Source organism: Lactuca virosa, chromosome 1 (assembly GCF_052849685.1).
Source record: "Lactuca virosa cultivar CGN04683 chromosome 1, Lactuca_virosa_CGN04683_v6, whole genome shotgun sequence".
In the NCBI taxonomy this organism is placed as follows: Eukaryota; Viridiplantae; Streptophyta; class Magnoliopsida; order Asterales; family Asteraceae; genus Lactuca; species Lactuca virosa.
In genome coordinates this window covers 119,704,470-119,723,724 of record NC_136426.1, presented here as the reverse complement: position 1 = coordinate 119,723,724, position 19,255 = coordinate 119,704,470, and the positions used below count along the sequence as shown (strand labels likewise).

General features: G+C 36.1%; 2 protein-coding genes and 1 pseudogene across 5 annotated transcripts; all 3 read right to left on the bottom strand.

The window, feature by feature from the left end:
• Positions 1-903: 903 nt before the first annotated feature.
• Positions 904-3,139, bottom strand: LOC145157291 (vacuolar protein-sorting-associated protein 37 homolog 1-like). The gene is made up of 7 exons (XM_079076356.1): positions 2,947-3,139; positions 2,295-2,507; positions 2,105-2,192; positions 1,869-1,908; positions 1,707-1,753; positions 1,355-1,472; positions 904-1,265 (listed from the first exon to the last, which is right to left on the bottom strand). Exons 1-7 carry the CDS (start codon positions 2,958-2,960, stop codon positions 1,102-1,104), a joined length of 684 nt encoding a protein of 227 aa, XP_078932482.1. The 5' UTR covers positions 2,961-3,139; the 3' UTR covers positions 904-1,101.
• Positions 3,140-4,876: 1,737 nt separating this feature from the next.
• Positions 4,877-13,913, bottom strand: LOC145157276 (uncharacterized). Of its 4 annotated transcripts, none has more exons than XM_079076339.1 (13): positions 13,705-13,913; positions 12,696-13,214; positions 12,173-12,419; positions 11,100-11,187; positions 10,819-11,028; positions 9,432-9,602; positions 8,465-9,356; positions 8,309-8,400; positions 8,128-8,232; positions 6,851-8,050; positions 6,319-6,741; positions 6,023-6,245; positions 4,877-5,954 (listed from the first exon to the last, which is right to left on the bottom strand). In XM_079076339.1, exons 2-13 carry the CDS (start codon positions 13,204-13,206, stop codon positions 5,158-5,160), a joined length of 4,959 nt encoding a protein of 1,652 aa, XP_078932465.1. In that variant the 5' UTR covers positions 13,207-13,214; positions 13,705-13,913; the 3' UTR covers positions 4,877-5,157. The 4 variants fall into 4 exon arrangements, with proteins under 4 accessions (XP_078932465.1, XP_078932477.1, XP_078932474.1 ...); XM_079076351.1 differs by having other exon boundaries at positions 8,309-8,388; XM_079076348.1 differs by having other exon boundaries at positions 12,173-12,416.
• Positions 13,914-16,145: 2,232 nt separating this feature from the next.
• LOC145119768 (secreted RxLR effector protein 161 pseudogene) lies at positions 16,146-16,526 on the bottom strand (annotated as a pseudogene).
• Positions 16,527-19,255: the final 2,729 nt, after the last annotated feature.

The following is a 19,255-nucleotide window of genomic DNA, read 5'->3' as shown; positions in this document are numbered from 1 at the left end:
TGGCGGGATTAGCCACGGCTGAGTTGGAGCTAGTGGGAGCTTCAACTGGCCCTTCTTGTACTTGATGATGAGGGGCGGCTGCAACTAGAGAAATGAGACTAAGTTTAGCTTGTTCTTGGGAACAGGAAGCTTGGAAGACTTGTCTGGTTTAGAGATTACTGAAGTGACTGAGGAATGTTGCTAGAGTTGGATGGTAGAAAAAGCCTGAGTTGTTCAAAGCCCCAAGTGGGAGATTGTTGGGTAGTTGGTGTCTTTTCCAACTCACAAAACAATAAAAAGGGAAAAGCAAGTGGCAGACAAAGGAATGTGGAACACCTCATTTGGAGGAAAAGCAAAGGAATGCATCCATTCTTTATTTCCTTAAGCATCGGCTCTTTGCCTATAAATAGAACATTCATCATTCATTTGTACATGTACCAACTTGTACTGTAATCTTCTAGCAATAATAAAATCTCTAGTTGCGGCCCGTGGATGTAGGATTTGTACCGAATCCGAACCACGTAATATTCTTGTGTTCTTCTTGCTTTATTTTCTCGTTTCGTTTGTGAGTGTGTGATAGTGTGTTTCCGCTGCGTGTACCCGGTCCGATTCCTAACAACAATAACAACGAATAGATAAGTAATTTTTTATATAAAGTTTCCATAAAAAAATATTGTAACTTCCATAAAAACCATGAAAGCAAACTATGTGTACATTTAAATGGCATTAACTAATCGACCATAGATTTAAGATTTGATAACCTTACACCATGCCTTCTCACCTTGATTTTTTAAAAGACACTTCTTTTACGTGCTCTTATTTCCTTCACCATTTCAGTTTATTGTCAAATAAACAGTCAACTATTATTCAGAATCATTTTTGGACAAAAGCGTAAAACAATAAGTTTTTTTCTTCATATTTCCATTTAAACCAAAAAAAAGAAAAGTCCTTTTATTAATTACTTTACCCATACATTACTTGGGGAGAAAAAAAAAAACATCCCCTAAAAGTCCATAACAACAATTTCAACACACAAGAATCTTGGAATTTTGCTTTTTAATCTCATACAAAAATAAATAGTTGGTTACCAGTTTATGACATTTAAACCTGTTAAAAATACAATCAACCAAGGACACTAGTCTTGGCTGCAAGATAGGTGAGAGACTGTTTATGGTAATTAATCCGAAGTTGTTTATACTTTTTAGTAAAAGTCACAACATCAATCTCCTTTCCAAGAAGCTGTTCATGTAGCATTTCTGATTCCTCATCTGTTTTATTCATACACTCTGAAGTAAAATCAGCAATAATATATCATCAGATTAATTCCCAAAAATGACAAATAATCAATTTTAAAGAAAATATATATTTATTATACCTTTTAGCTTGTTTAGCAAGGAACCCGGGGAGTAACATTGAAGGAGTTGGGTTTTTTTCTTGAGGTCATGTAGCTTTTCTTGAGCAGATGCTAATTCCATTGTCCGTATGATCATACACTGTAACACCACATGAAGTTATCAAAAAGGAATCGGAATGGAATCTGTCAAAGGAATTGGAATTTCAGGGAATAAAGGAAATGTGTTTGGTTGGTTATAATGAGGGTATTTTGGTCTTTTAATAAAAAAGAAAGAATGGAACTGATTTCCATTGATTTAGCAAACAAACATGCCATGATGGAATGGAATCTGGAATTCCAGTTATATGAGTTTTAAGTGCCCTGAAAAACTCACCTGGTTCCTTAATTCAGTTATCTGGGGTTCTTTTTCCAAGTTTTCTCCTGCATAACAAACATATCATAAAATCACTCGTATATTATTCAAGGGTATTTTAGACATTTGGTAAATAAGTTACTAATTTGATAAAAAGGCTAACACATCAAGTAAGAAACTTACTAGCAAGTTGCAGGGTTTCTTTCTTAAGCTCATCTCGTACCTGGTTTAAAAAAAAACAAATATATATAAGAGAAAGTTACAGGAATTAGCAATGTACTTGATCTTTTTACTAATATAGGCATTGTTATTTCTCACTATTTGTCCAATATATAAAAGATAAAAATAACTGGAAGACTAAATCAAAACATCAAGAATTTAAGAACTTGTGATTAAAAAGATAAAAGTTTGTTGCTTACATTATTCTGAGTTCTTACAGGATCAATTGAAAGCAAGAACTGTTGATAGGCTCCTTGGTCAGATAAAAGCCTCCGTAACTCATCAATACTATACCAATCATATAATGCAAAGATTAAATACACAAAAATTCAAAAAAGAAATAGAAAAATGATGGTTGAAGAATGTTAACATGTTTGAAAGGAAGGGTACCTTTTGTCTTGCAGATATACAACTGGAGATTGAGTTTCATGAGATGATAAGTGAGATCGATCTTCAAGCCTTTCAGTGTAAGTGTTGGAATTGATGTTATTAGGAATAGGAGAGCCGGATGAACTTGGTGGACTAACAGATGGAGGATACCATGAATTGGTAGTGCTTTCCTGTGGCCTTGGAGAAGAAACTTGTTGCTCTTGAGGAGAACCCCTGAAAGTTAGAAGCAATCATTACTTTGATGGTGTATGGATCATAGTAACATTAAAGTTACAAACAGTTGAAAAACTAGGTTAATTGTGATTATTTCGTTTTTCATCACCAAATCGAAGCATAAGAAAGAACATAATTTGATTAGAAACGTTACAACTATGGATGTGCAGCTAAAATCTCTAAAGCTCTAATTCGATGCCATCCGTCTAATCCAAAACTACTGGTAAATCAAAAAATTAAGCACAATCGGTGCAACTACATGGTTTGAAATTCCGATTGGAGCAAAATCAGTTAAAACCTCTCAACTAAATAGGAATCAACACCAGACCTTGAATCCAAGCTACAGAATGCACTACCTAATACCGATCATTCTATCCAAACACCGAAAACTAAAAGCATCATCAGATTGAATTAGAAGATAGGGGGGAATAATGATTACCAGAACTTGAACATATCTGTCAGAGGTCGTTGATCTTCCAATTGTTGCAGTGGTAAAAGAGCTCACGCTGAGAAAACGAAGCCAACACTCCAACAAAATGAGATACAAGGAAGAGAAGCGATCGCCGGAGGAATAAAACTGACGGATGTACAATTTGAGGTTACCGGAATTGTGTGCTCCGATAATATCTCCCCGATTTGCTGATTTATACTACGAAGATGGAGAGAAAAGTCAAAGCGACGTTTTTGTCGTTGACTTCGGAGTTACAACTTTCAACCCTGTACTTTCTATTTTTCAGTTTTGCCCCTCAAAAGTTTACATTTTTAGTCAAATATTTTACCATTGGCATATATGATATAACTAATATGGCAAAGAACTCAAAAGTCATAGTCTCAAAAGCAATAGATTTACTGATATATAAGAATAAGAAGATGAGTAAATGCGTGGACCTTCTAAAAAACTGATCTGTCCAACAAAATCAATCATTAGCCAAAGAGAAACTTATACAAGATAGTAAGGTACATTATGTTAAGATCTTATGACAAAGTTCAAGTTGCAAAAAGATTATCCAATGTCTTCGTACTACTTTCAAGAATCATATATAAAATTGAATTAATATCCACACCTCGTGCATTCGAATTCACCATGTAATCTTTGGTCAAAAAGTCTAGGAAATCTACTATGAAAGGAAGACTCCCCTAACCAAATGTCTTTCCAAAAATAAGTAAAATTACCATTGCCAATCTTTTTTAACATACAACTTCAAATTAATTTTTTACGGACGTTTTTTAAAAGAAGTAAGTATGGTGACAACCAATCAAGGTATTCATAAGACCAGAGGGAGTGGGTGCGGTCTAGGCCGCACTCCACCCGCCACATCATCACGCACACCGCCCCCTGGGTGCGGTCCAGGTGCGGTCTAGGCCGCACTGCGGCCTTCCAAGGGTGCACTCTTCTTTTTCTCTCTCCTCTTTTACTTGCTCTTTCTCTCCTCTCTCAACCAATCATCTTTCTTTCTTTTTTTCTTTTCTTTTCTCTCTCCTAACTATTTTCTCACTCCCACATTACGGTTTCAAATTGATGAAATAAGAAAAAATATGAGTTGGCATCTACGTGGCATAGAAGGGAGTGCGGTTTCAGTGACACCACTCCCTCCAGCCTAATAAGCCAAGACGACGGTGGCCATGTAACTTTGTAGAGATGCACTACTCACTCTCCACGAGTAATAGAGCCCTGCAGCTTTATCGTGTTTACAAGAGTGGTTGAAGTTACATTTAGTTTGAGTACTAAGGTTGTTAAAAAAATCAGTATTTATGTTTGGAGATGGACAGATGTATGTGAAAAAAATTGTTTTTTACAATTTCTTTCTAAAGACAAAAGACATAAAAACATATGTTCGTTAAAAATAGCTTACATGTCTTAGTTTTTAAATTAATGTGTCTTTCTTTCGATTTGTTTTTTTTTTTTTTATTATTCTTCATTCTTATTTTTCCGATCTGATTTATTTATTTACTTTTTGTTTTTTATCCTTATTTTTAGACTGGTGAATGCCCAACAAACCTTATCATGCATCATTTTATTTAGAAAACATGTTCCAAAATAATATAAAGTAATTTATTTGTTTATTACAAACGTTATATCTCAAATTTTGTTACTTATATCATTCAGATAAAACTTCGATCTATTCACCTATCATCTTGACCTCCATTAACTCATTTTAACCAAAAAAATAATTATTATCGAAATTGTATATGATGAAATTTTTTATTTTAACATCGATTTTTACCATTTACAAATTCAATTATAAAAAGGGTTTTTTTTTTTGGTATATTGTTGATGAATATTTAACTGAAAAAGGAGTTAAACGATATCAAAATAAAGTTAAATGACATAACATAACCTTGTAATCACACCATAAAACCAGCATTCGTTTCGTAATCCTACCATAAGTTCCATGTAGCACTCTTAACATTTGAACAATTCTCAAAGGTCATCATAGTTTTCCTCTCAAATATCAACGTCCAATAACTAGAAAACCATTAAAGTCAACAAAGAACCCGTGGTTAACAAGCTCAAGCAAGGGGCCAAAACAAAATTTCAAAAAAAAAAAATTACAACATTTGATTTGAACTCCTCTGGAATAGAATTGGCCATTGCCCATTACAACTATACGCACATTCTTTACAAAAGATATATATAAATATAGTTAGTCTAGTCATCATCCGACAAGCAAACCAGGTCATGACCCACTCCTCCACTTGGTGGTGGTGGTGGTGGTGGTGGTTTCTCATTATCCTCCGGAAAGATATCAGTTAGGTCCACTAAGTTATACTGAGCCCCTCCTCCACTTGGTGGTGGTGGCGGTGGAACATAAGAAGCTTCCGGAGGTAGCGGTGGGAGTGGCGGTCGGGTATTTGGGGGGGTTGTTACATGCTGATCTGGCACTGGCACCGGCACCATCCTCCGATAGGGTGTCAATTCAGGAGATGCTGACGTGGAAGGTTTATAAGGTCGAAGATGTGGGGCCGGGGCTCGGATATCACTGTTTACCAAAGGTCGAATATGTGGGGCCGGGGAACGAATATCACTGTTTACTAAAGGACGAAGATGTGGGGCCGAGCCACGTAGACTTCCTGCTGATGGGGTGATGGGGGTGATGTTGGGTGGTGGTCTGGTGGCGGTGGTGGGGGTGACTGGGGTGATTGTAGGCGGCGGTCTAGTGTTTGGGTTGATGTTAGGTGGTGGTCTGCTAACCGGGGTCACTGGGTTGATGGTAGGTGGTGGTGGTCTGATTACTGTGTTGGAGAAAAGAGCTGCCGGTTGGTGAACTATTTGAAGTGGCGGTGGCGGTGGTGGAGGAGGCGGCAGTGATGATGGTGGCGGCGGTGGCGGTGGTGGTGGTGGTGTCTGCTGTCGTCCAGATGATTGACCAGGTGAAGATGAAACAACACCAACGGAAGGTCTTACTGAGAATCTATGGAGTTGTTGCATTAATCCAGCTTGAGACACTGCAAAAAAAACAAAAGGGTAAATATGGAAAAAAAAAACTTATATGATTATGAGGGCATAGGCATACCTTTCGGCATTCCTAGCCCAGAATGATTGATATCTTGACACTTGGCCCTGAAAGCCTCGGCTAAAATTCTATTCATAACAACTCTGTTAACCGTTATATTAAGTTCCTTCTTTCTTAACTGAAAGGCTTCTTCTGCTCCTTTAAACTTTGCTTCATATTTTAGAGTTATTTGAGCAATCATATCAGCTATTTCCTTATCACATTCAGATTTCATCCTTTGTTTCTGCATGTATACACACCCACAAACATGAAACACAAAAAAAAAAAAAAATTATAAATTAAAATTATAGACTAACCGTTTCTTCATAAAACTTTGTAACATTATCTCTATGGGCAAATAACCGCTCCAGTTCAGCTTGAAGTGGATCACCCTGATTTGGTATCCGTGGAGCCACTTGGTTAGGAAGATCAAACAGGTTTATTATAGGCTGTGATGTGTTCTGATTTGTGATTTCTGGTGGGTTTGAATTCTGTGTAGAAACTTGTACTTGTTCTTGTTGCCCAGTTTGTTGGTCATTTACTGTATCAGGGGCGTTTACGTCATTCTCACAAGTGGTTTCATTGGCTGGCTGCGTATCGGTTTGATTCTCAGCCATTGGATCATCATGAGGCTGCTCTTCTGAATTGATCTGGGCAGATGAATTAGGATCACCTTGCGCTTCTTTCTCTTGAATTCCAAGGTCTAACAGTTGTTCTAGAAGAGACTCGTTTTCAGTTTCCTGACAAAACCAAACAAAGTTTTTGTTTTTTAGAAAAAAAAAAAAATTGACCATTTTACCCTTCTGTCTAAAGTTGAATTTGAAAGACTTGATGATGTGATTAACTTACCAAAATTGTTGGCATTGGAGGATCCGGAGGTTGAGAAGCAACCAACTGAACTGAGGGTGTATCGTCATGTGGTACACCTGCAGACAGTTGATTGCTGCTACTGGAACCACACGAATCATTCTGTTCTTGGTCCTCAACAGCATGTGATTCATCATGTTTTTGGGTCCTATCTTCTTCATGTTCTCGGATTTCATCGCCACCTGGCACTCCCGTTTCACCAGTGTCATCAACACGATCCGCCACCTCAGCACCATTACCATCTCCGTTACTATTCTTCTCTTGGTTCAAATCAGCTTCCACTAATTCAACATCATTGCCAATTCCATCACCTTCCTGAGCTGGAATTTCTTCATTTACTACCCCCGCCACATCATCAACAGTCTCATGCTGACATGGCGGAACTTCTACTTCTACTTCTACTTCTACTTCTGCTTCTACTACACTTGACGACAACACCGTTGCATCAACCATTTGTTTTTCCGAGGTATGCGAACCTGTTGACTCGATGTCATCACCTATGCCCAAACTACCCCTTTCTTTGGATTGATCCTGAACCCTACCGCCATCCAATTCCAAGGGCGCTTCAGTCATTTTATCACCCGGATTCCCAACAGAAACTGATGTTTCAGGTTTAGCTGCCACATCAGCATCCACGTCAGCAGCAAGGAGTGTTGACTTGAGCTCTTTGAGGTGAATATCTTTATCTCTTTCATGTTCTTCAATTTTTTTCGCAAATTCTTTGTCTAATAATCTTAACTTCTCTGTTCTTTTGGAAGGGTTCTTATGCACAGTACGAATAATAGCTTTCTCCACTTTGTACTCATTTTCCAAACATGCCCTTCTGTCATTCCATTCCCTATTAAACTCCTCCATCTCTTCACTTAGCTTTTCGGTAGATTCTAAATTTTCTGCAACTGATACTTCAACATTTTGATTCTGTTGACTTTCAGTTGACGTTTTCTGGTCGGTTGACTTTGACTCTGTGCAGATAGCTTGAGGTGGCGATTTTAAATCTTTTATTTCAACATGTTTCTCTTGTGTTTCTGTTTGGTTTAAGAAATCCTCTTTAGCTTCTTCAAGCTTCAAGTGAACAGAATTCACCTGTTCTTCCTTACAATCAAAATTCAATTGCTTTTTTGCAAGGTCAAAAGACTCTTTTCTATCAATTTTATGTTTTGCAAGAGAAGCCCCAATCCAACACTGAAATGATGAATGACATCATTAAAATTAAATACATTAATAATGTCAAAAATTAGGGCTTTAAAAAAATTTCATACCAATGATATCATGAATGCCTGTAGAGTAGTTGTATCCTCCCTACTGACATTATAATTCTTGAGAACAAAATCGAGAAATCCATCCACTTTGTTCTTGACATCCTCCTGTATTTTTATTTTTTAAGCCAAGAAAAAATAATTAAAAATGTTACATTTGTATTATTGTCAAAAAGTAACATACCGGAAACTTTAGGATTTTACAAAGCTCATGCACAGTGGGATGTAGAAGCTCAGGAGATGATTGAGACTCGTTATTGCCACCTGAAACAAGATCTGAATTATTTATTATAAAACTCAATGCACATAAATTTAAAAAAAAAAAAATTGTTAATTTTACCTTCATATGCCCCTCCAGTCCCCCATTCTACAGGCCTTGAAGCAGGAGACTTCTTCCGCTTCTTTACAGCATCAGCAACAGGGGCAATTGTGTCCGATGTTTCACCATAATATTGTGTTCTTTTCCTTTGTCTTGAAGTTGACACATGTACAAATTTCCATTGAGGGTATTTTCCCTCTAATAAATTTCTCCAAAAAATATGTGGCTGTTCTCCATCAGGCAGCTGATTTTTAATATCACCATAGGGCATATTTCTATTCCCATAATACCCACAGGTTTGAACTTTGGTGATCATTGACTTTTCTCCATCCTTATTTTTACCTTTGTTGGAAATTATATACAAAAACTCCTCCATTACATCCTTCAACAAGTTTCCTTGAGATGAAATATCCTTTCCAGATTCACCATGAAACTTCTCCAAGTTTTTAAACAAATCTTTGGCTCCCCACATTAACAAAGCATCACAAGTCAACCTACTCCGCTTACTATCAACAGCAACATTCTGTTGAGCGAGTTTTAAAATCTTTTCTTCGAGTGTGTTCTTGGAATACAAACGAAAAATCATTATCTGTTTTTGTTGTGAATCTGAATCGATTGATAATTTTCGAATATCGTTTGCTGGATTGAGATCACTATCGAATATGATTACAATGTCAACTGATGATAATTTGATGCTTGGTTGATTGGAGCGTTCTAGTAAAAAGATGAATTTATTTGGATTATTGTTGAAGCTGTTAAAAGCTGCTTGTTTTGATTTTTGAGCCATGCGGGCCCCGTCCACACGTTCGTAAGAGTCTTCACCAAATCTTTGATGGACAAAATCGTCCAAAATGTCGCCAAGTGTAACGGGAGGAGTATTGCTTTCAGTGGTAACTCTTTCAGGAACTATAGGCTGTTTGTTGGAAGAAAATATAAATGTCAATATTTTTTTTTATATTAATAATAAGTGAAATTATTTAATTTGTACCTGAAAAAGGATGACAACTCTTAGTTGGCGTTTTTTGACCTCGGGGAGAATTAGGTCAAGAAAGTGAAGTTTGCCACTTGCTTTAAGACCAATGTCATAAATCATAGTTGGTTGATCCTTTGTAATTGATTTTTGAAGATCTTTATCTGCTGTGTATGGGTGATTACAACACTTCAACATGAAAAATAAGATTCATTAAATACATTCATATGATAATCAAAAGAATTTTAAAACTTTATTCATTGGCACACACAATATCTAGATAGAAAAATTCTCATACGGGTTAACTAAAAGATAGATGCTAAACTATTGTAATGGTTATATAATTTAAAAACAATTTATTTGGTCTTTTTTTTTGTCTTGATCATGATTATTATTTTAAATATCATTTATTTTTTTCAAGGTAACTTATGTTTTTTAATTCTTTTTACTTACAAGTTACAACTATTATGATTTTTGATTAATTAAAAACTAATTCTTTGTAAATTTTCGTTATTATAAATAAAATAAAGTAAAAAATTGGTATCACTTATTGTTTTCAAGGTTAGTAGGTAACTTAATATAATTTTTAATTTATGTCATGTATAAATAGTTACTATAATTTTTAATTAATTAAAAAAACTAATTCACTGTATATTTTCATTATAAAAAAAATATATAGTTTTTGGTCAGCATTTTGTGAATTTGGCATTTCGATTTAGGTTTTACATTTAAAATGTTATATTAAAAAAAATAACTATTTTAAAAAATATATATATAGTTTTTGGTCAGCATTTTGTGAATTTGGCATTTCGATTTAGGTTTTACATTTAAAATGTTATATTAAAAAAAATAACTATTTTAAAAAAAAAAAAATAGTCTTTGGACAATTATTTTCAACTTTATTTAATATTTTGACTTATGTTTTGAATTTAACACCATATTTAAACTAACAAATTAAAATATTATAAAGTGGTAACATTAAAAATATACTGTTGTACACACAATTTAAATAAATAAACTATGTATATTAGGGTGAAAATTCAAGAGTTGGCATATAAATTTAGAATAATAAAGGAGTTTAATGTAGTAGTTAAAAGATAAGTTTTAAATGAATATGGTTCAAGTAAAATGACATCAATTATATACTTATAAAGATAGAGAAATAAAATATCCTCCTACTTTTTCTTCATCCTCCTACCACTTTTAGATGATGATAAGTGTAATAAAAAAATTATTAATTCTATTAAATACGACAAGTGTCACAATCTTAAATGTGCAGGAAGATGGTGAAATCATTATTCCACATTGTTTTCTATAAAGTTCATAAGTCTTACATTATATCATATCAGATAAAAGGCATAATGTAAGTGACAGAAATAAAAATATTGAATTAATGAAAGAATACCTTGCGGTTGGATTTAAGAATGTTATGAAGAGCCTCAACACTATCACTTTTTGAGCCTGAACGAAGAGCCATTGCATCAGAAAGTAGAGTAGAACAATACTGTTCAAGCTGCAAGTTTGATATCTGAACAGGAACCCAAAATTCTACAAACTTTGCATTATTGTTTTCTGTATCCTCCATAACACCAGCTTCTTGGCATGTCTTTCTAACCTAGTACAACCATTAAGATAAGAAGTTTACAGCCAATACATGAAATCAACATTGTAGTATTATTCACTGACCTTGGAAGTAGAGGTCCCTTGTAAATCTTTGTCACATGTCTTGTCATGAGACTCAAGTTCCTGTTGATTCTTTGAATCATTGTTGATCCTGCATCATAAGAGTAACTAACATCACTTTCTTGAATGCATTTGGTTTTATCATTTATGGAATGAATTTGAAGGAAAGAAAGGATTGGAGAAGGAAAAGAATTGAAGATCACCAACCGATTATATAAATACAAAGTCACCATGAATGATGTAAAAATCTTTTGGTCTAGAATCAGGATTAAAGAGTGATAAGGAAACTGACTAGATTCATGTTTTTTGTCATTACATGGTCTCTCTCTCCTTTAATAGGTTAGTAAAAGATAAATGACTTAACAATTAAGAAATCCATTAAGATTAGACTCTTCAACTTCCCTGAAGTAAAAACATTTTAAAAGTCATAAAGACTAGACTTTTCAACTTCCTAAATAGTAAAGCCACTTAAAGTACAATAAATACTAGACTCTTCACCTTCCTAAAAAATTAAAACAACCTAAAAGCTATAAATGTTATTCCCTAAAGCTTAAACTTTTACTAAAAGCATTGAACATGGCTTTTGGTTTCCCATGCGAAAGCAAATACTTGCAAAATAAAGCAGAAAGCAGAGAAAATACTTGCAAAATAAAGCAATAGAAGCTGAAAGTAATAAGAAAAGTAGGACCTAAAGTCCTAAACCACTCCAATACCCTATTTTGCCCTCCTTCACTTTCACAATGATAATAAGCATGCCCAACTCAATCCCCATTCCCTCTATACATAGACTTGGTTAGATCAAAATACCAAAATTACCCTTCACTAGCTAATGTAGGCATAATAGACTCGTATTCCGTTATCTCTATATTGAAAAAGGGAATAAAAATAATAGCGCTAATCAGCAGTATACAGGATAGCTCTATGAATTTCCAAGACCTCAATGGAATGACCAGATAACTAATGCACAGATGTTAAACACTCGGTTTTATACGTGAAAAAGAATCTAATAGAATACATGAATTCAGCACATATTCTAACCCAAAAAGGAAAGGGGCGAATGTGATAAGTACTCATACCTTTGCTCTTTTGAGCATGCAAGGGAAGTTTCATCATCACCATGCTTCTTGCACCCAGATGATGGTGATTTGGGGGAGATTTGGTTATCACTATCTTCACAAGCATCAACATCAATATATTGTGTTGACATTTTTCCATTATTATCTTGTGAGCATTTGCCACCAACTTGTTTTCCCCCATTCCCACTTTCAGTAGTCCTACCACTTTCAGCTGGCGTGTGTTGCACATCTGAATCCTGGCCATCTTCTGTATGCCAATGAAGAAAAAGGTGTCAGACCAATTCATTCAGAATCTCATAAGCCCTATAGTAAATTAAGGGTGTGGTCCATTTGGCATTAGAGTGTAATTACTATTAATAGATAGATCAAAACAAGTTTTGGGTCTTTGGAAATTTGGGAGATTGTATAAAGAGATATATAAGTAATCAAATTGTCATCTAAAGAAAGAAACTGTGGATAGCTACTAATGACAACAAGGTTAGCATGATAAAACAAAAAAAAAAAGATGAATAAACTTATGCACCTGCTTCAATTCTTAAACGCTGAGGTTTGAACAAAGCTTTATAACCACGAACAGTCATCCTCTTCCTTTTCCTACCACCCACATCTGGATCCTGTCTTTCATTTTTGTTATCTACACTAACATCCTCTGCATCTTGATCTTCTTTTGAACTCCTTGCAATTATCTCTTTCTTCTTGATGTTTTGTGAAGCAGTCACCTCAGTTAACTTCTTTGATCCTGAAGAATCTGGTGAAACTTGTTTCTTACTTCTATCAGACCTCCTCAAAGGACTTGGCCCCATCTGTTCTTCAATTTTATCTTGTTTCTTCTTGATTGGAGAAGAGCTTGGTGTTGCGTGGTTCTCAATTCGTTCAGACCTACGAGCATTAGACAAAGGACTTGCTGTTGCTTGTTTCTTTGATGGTGTTTCTCTGCCTGATTTTCTTAAACCAGAGGCATCAGCTGATCCTGAGAGTGAAGCAGAAGATGCATCTTTCCTCTTTGACTTTGTATTTCCATCTTCCTTTGCCATTGTGGCAACTGCAGATGCAAAGATCCATCAATACGATTATAAACAACAAATACGCGCAAAATCTAGTACATGAGTTGCACGAGCAAACAGGAAGTTACAGCATAGTAGAAGCATCATCGGTAACCTTTCTCTACGCTTCTAACTATTAGTTTATTAAGAATCCGGTGAATGTGTAAACAGAATGGTGTGATACTCATTGATTAAAATCCCCAATATTGTATGCAGAGTTAGAGACAATGCACAACCCAAAAATGCAGTACATAAATACCGAAAACCTAACATACATGATACAACTTGCTCCAACTAGGTACCACTGAAATGAGCGAAAAAACCAAGTGACTTACACATGTGAAGTATAAGTCCTTCGAAGAGGCACGAAATCCAGTAAATACATGTAATGAAGAACTAATTTAAGCTCCATTAAAATTATAGAAAGATGGTTGATAACATCCAGAAAGCTAGGGCATATATATCAAACTTCGACGATGAGATGCAAACCTGGAATTGTCAAATTAGGGGTTTAGACGATCGTACATGCATCGATTATTTCTTCATCTGGAGTGAAGATTCTACGGCGTGGAAAAGGTTCTCCGACGATAGAAAACGAGGGAAGCGGAGGAAGAGGCCGGAAATCAGAAAACGTCTTCAGCTTCTGCAGGAAAGTAGCAGAGGATTTTCAATTTACAATTTTGCCACTGTACTTAATTGGATATGAAACCGATCCAACCCAACTTTTCAATTAAACAAAATTAATTTCTCTCTATCCCAACTAACTACAGGATCCAATCCCACAAATTTTCACACTCCATAAAAAATCCAACACAGACTAATTTTTCGTTAAATAAATATAATTTGTAATTATCTTTTATAAAAAACAAATCACACCAATTTCATTAATCATTATCCAATATTTAATAAAAAAAATAGGTGATGAACCAAAATAGCCCCAAATTTTATAAATAAATGCCTATAAAAATGTTCATTTATCTGTAAAAAAATTATGTTTTTTGACAAACAAAATATTATTTTTCCACATAAAAAATGTCGTATCATATCGTTGATTGAAAATATGTTCATGGGTTGAGAAAATGATATAATGGGCAATTGGGCATGTTGTGGACCCCTATTTAAGGTATAAATGTTTTTTTTTTTTCGTATTTTTTTTGTTGGGTTGTTATGTTAATTTACAATAACATAATTAATACAAATAGGGGAAACAAAAATAGATCAAGCACCATAATCAAGCCTGATGATTTTATTCACGTATTAAAAACAAATTTTATTAACCCACAGGAAAAGTTTAGAATTACCTTGTAATGAAAACTAGTGAAGATGCATTCAAACCATAACCCTCTAATAGTGTCTTACCCATTGACTTCTTACATCAAGAACACAAAACAATAACACCTCTGGAGAGAGACCAAATGAAATCGATCAGAAGGCTTCTTGAATAAACCTAGTTGGACTTGAGCAACCAGAGGAAGGATTGTTGGAGGATATTTGAATAGGATGATGGTGGAGAACCGAATTTCTCTTGGATCGTTATTTTCACCCTATGTCTGGCTTATAGGATATCCAGTCTAAGATAATTCAAGAGGACACTTGTGTATCTAGGCACATAAACACAATCTAAATCGTCAGAGAGTTTTGAGTTCGTATAGAAGAAGAAGAGTTGAGAAGGGTCTATCTGCGGCTCAATAAATGAGCTGTATTTATCCTTGACTGATTAGGGTAAATCCTCTAAATTAGTTATACAAATCTCGAAATTAATGACATAATCAATGGTTACCAAAATTAACGAGATTTGTCAATTTTACCATAATTATTACATATCTTGGGATTAATGAAATAATCAATGGTTACCAAAATTGATGAGATTTGTCAGTTTTACCATAATTACTACAAATCTCGAAATTAATGATATAATCAACGGTTATCAAAATTGACAAGATTTGTCAGTTTTACCATAATTACCTACTAGAATTCGGATTTTCCATAGTGTAACTAATTATGTCGTACCGGCTTATAACTCGATCTTATATATGCATGCACTTCGCATTCACCAAACATATAATATAGAGTACAAACGATAAGCCTCTTTGCTCACATGTAGTTCCAATTACACAAAATGTCAGGTGACACTAAAATTACCAACAATCCTCTCTTATTTTAGTGTAACCCATTAACTAACATAAAATTATCTAAACAAACCAAACCAATACATAAATGAAAATATTGAAACGATTAAATTCCCATTTTAGTATCAAACAATTTAAATACTTGAGAATCAGGTGTTCTAAGAATTGAACCCTTCAACCCAACTGAATACATGAAAGTAAAATACATACTAGTTTATTGAACATTCTAGTGAAATACAATTGGACACTATTATAAAGTCGTGTGTCCTAATCCTCTCATGATTGTATCAAGGCCAAGTTCCCAACTTTTTGAAATGCGGCTACACTTCACAATCACATAGGTAATTCCTGTATTTCATGTATATGCATATACATTATATCAAAGGAATTATTAAGAAGTTATACTTCAGCCTGGCCAACTTGCAGAACCGAACACACACCAGGGATGTATACTTCATGTGTTCCAATCTATAAGTGTGAGCTTTCCACATTGAATTCAACTCCTAATGTCATATTAGAAGGGAATTGGGTGTCTCACCATTATAGAATTAAATGGACTTGAATCTCATCCCTATAACAGACTTGTGCACTAAGGCTCTTGTCAGACCTTTAGTCAAGTGATCTGCCAAATTTTGTTGCAATTTCACAAACTCTACCGAAATCACACCATTTTATGATTAATTCTCTAATCATACTATGTCTAACACCTAAGTGTCTAGACTTTCCATTATAAACCTGGTCGTAAGCCTTAGCTAGAGCGGTTGCATGATCACAAAGGATATATATAGGTGTTATTGGCTTTCACCACAAAGGAATCTCATAGACTAAATTCCTTATCCATTTTGCTTCTTTACCAGCAGCAGCTAACGCAACAAACTCAGATTCCATTATCGAGTTTATAATACAAGATTGCTTTTTGGAAGCCCATGAAATGGCACCTCCCCCAAGCAAGAACACCCAACCAGTTGTTGAGGAATGGTCTTCCATGTTGGTTATCCAACTTGCATCCGAATGACATTCTAAGACTGAAGGACTTTCTAAGTAACTCAATCCATAATCCATGGTTCCCTTGAGATACTTAAACACTCTATTGACCGCTTGCCGATGTTGAGCATTAGGATTACCAGTGTACTTGCTCAACTTTCCCACTGCATAAGCAATATTAGGCCTGGTACTTGTCATTGCATACATCAAGCTACCAATAGCCTTAAATATTCCAATTGTGAAATAGGAATGCCATTGTTAGGCATTAACTTCACTCTTGAATCCATGGGAGGACTCACATGAGAACAATCACTGAAACTAAACTGTTTGAGAATTTTCTCAACATGGTGACTTTGAGTCATCACTAAACCTTTATTCACCATTTTAATTCTTGTGCCAAGAATTACATCCGCCTCTCCCAAATCTTTCGTGGAAAACTTAGATGATAACAATTGCTTTGTTTCATCTACTTGCTCTTGGTTAGTACCAAAAATCAGCTTATCATCTTCACACAAGCAAATGATCACTCTTGCACCAGTATCATCATTGAATCTACTGTAAACACATTTGTCACATTGGTTTAACTTAAAACCATAAGACAAAATAACCCCATCAAACTTTTTATTTCATTGTTTGGGTGCTTGTTTCAACCCATACAAATATTTTACCAGTTTACATATCATATGCTCTTTACCGGGCATAACAAAACCTTCTGGTTGTTTCATGTGAACTTCTTCATAAATTTCACTGTAACATCCCGTTTAAAATAGAATAATTAAATAATAAACCTGGAACCCCGAGAGGTAATTTTTATTATTATATTATATTATTATATCCTAAAATCAAATAATAATTAGCAGGGTGTTGATTTCGGGGAGCCAAATGATATAAATCGGGTTTTTGGGGGTTAAAGTGTAATTTCGGGATTTATTTTGTAAAGATTTTCAAAAGTCAGGGGGTATTTGGTATTATTTGGACGTAATATGTAAGGATTTATGGAAGCAGGGGTTAAGGAGTAAATTTTGGACCTAAGTTGAAGAAGGTTTTTTAGAGGAGGGGCCATTTGGTAACATTTTGACTTAAGTTAAAAGAAAAGAAGAGAATGAGGGACCATTTGCGTCATTATGGGGCGATCTTTATATGAGACGGGTATATAACCAAAAACTTGCCACCCTCTTAACCCTAACCCTACTTCTAAACACCAGCCGCCACCTCCTTCTTTCATCGTCCAGCCGCCACCTCCCGACTCCCTTCCTGTTCCAATCAACCAAAGGCCACCGGCGGACCGTTGCTGCCGACGAAATTAGCCTCACACGTCCCTATTTCCAGTGATAGAAAATACCGTCAAAGAATCACCGCCACTTGGATGTCGCTATCACTGTTGTCGTGTTCCGGTGGAGGCGCAACCTCCATTCCCCGCTGCAGCAGCCTTCTCCTCCTACCTCCGCTCCGTCTCGCAGTCGTTAACTCATATATGCCCACTGTCACCGTCGCCCATCGTGATCGTTTCTTTTGCATATCATCTCCGGTCGTGGTTTCCGTCAAGAAGGGTGGTCGCGGACGTCATTGTCGTTATCCCGGTTGGAGACCGAGAACCTTCCTATTCTCCATCCCTTTTGTTGATGCGCCATCGTCGCCGCCACTCCATGGGGCCGTGGAGTGTTGCTGCCACCGATAGCCGCTGCTGCCCGCCACTCCAAGACGTCGCCGCCGCCGTACACCACCAGGTGGGTGGCTGCTTCGGATATTGAGCGATGCGTGTGTATGTTGCGTGTTTGTGAATCAAGGAGAGGCCACCACCACAATGAGGTGGTGGCTGCCACCATGTACCGTCGTCGGCCCCCACAAGGGTGGTTGTGTGTGTGTGTTATGTTGTGTGTGTGTATTTGAATGTTGTTGTAAAATTGTATTGTACGACCGGAATAATCAAAGGAAACAACCCGTCACCACCCTGAGGTGGTGATTGCCACCTCACGCCGCCATTCTGCTGCCACCAGCCGCCACCTTGGGTGGCTGTGGGCTTTTATGTGTGTGATTTTTATTTTTGGATGCTTGAATATTTTTAGCTAGAAAAATCATAACCACCACCGCGAGGTGGTGGCCGCCGCCGTGAACCGCCGTTGACCACCACTACCCGAGGTGGTAGTGGGTGGTGCCCGACTTGTTTAACCCTAATGGGCCCAATAAAGCCCTAATTGACCTAAAAGCCCAACCATGTGACTAATTGGCTAGTATTTGGGTTGGAAACCCTAATTAGGGTTTAGAAAACCCTAATGTCATGAAACCCTAATTTTGGGGATTGATCGGCACCCGCACTGGAATTATTTAATTAACTTAAAATATTAATTAATAATCATTTGCAAATTAACCTAAGGCAATATTGGACTTAATGGATTAAGTCCTTAATGGGTTAAGTAAGAAACATTTAACCCTAATCGTCATTTCATGTGAAAACCCTAATTTTACTTGGGCCTTGAGTTGGACCTTTCTTTTGGGTTTGGTGAATGGGTTAATGATGGGCCATCCAAGAACAAGCATATGAATTAGAATATTTAGATGGGCTTTAGGATAAGGCCCATTGGAAAGGCTTGGGCCCAATTTGGAAAATTAGGCCATAGGTAGGCCATAATTGGGCCTTGATGATTATGAGATATTGGGCCATTGGAATACCAAGAGTTTGGACTAGAATAAATGAATGGGCCTTAAGGTAAAACCATGTAGAGGTCTGGGCCTAATTTGGAAAATTGGACCATATGTTGGGCTTTGGCCCATTACTTGACTTTTAGGCATTGGAGTGTGAGTTGGGCCTTGGACTTGAATCAAGCTAGGTTGGGAGTAAAGTAGTCTTTTACCCCAAGTATGGACTCGTGGTTATGTATTGGAACCCAATTACTAATTGGGTGTCATTTTGATGTTGATAGTTCGGG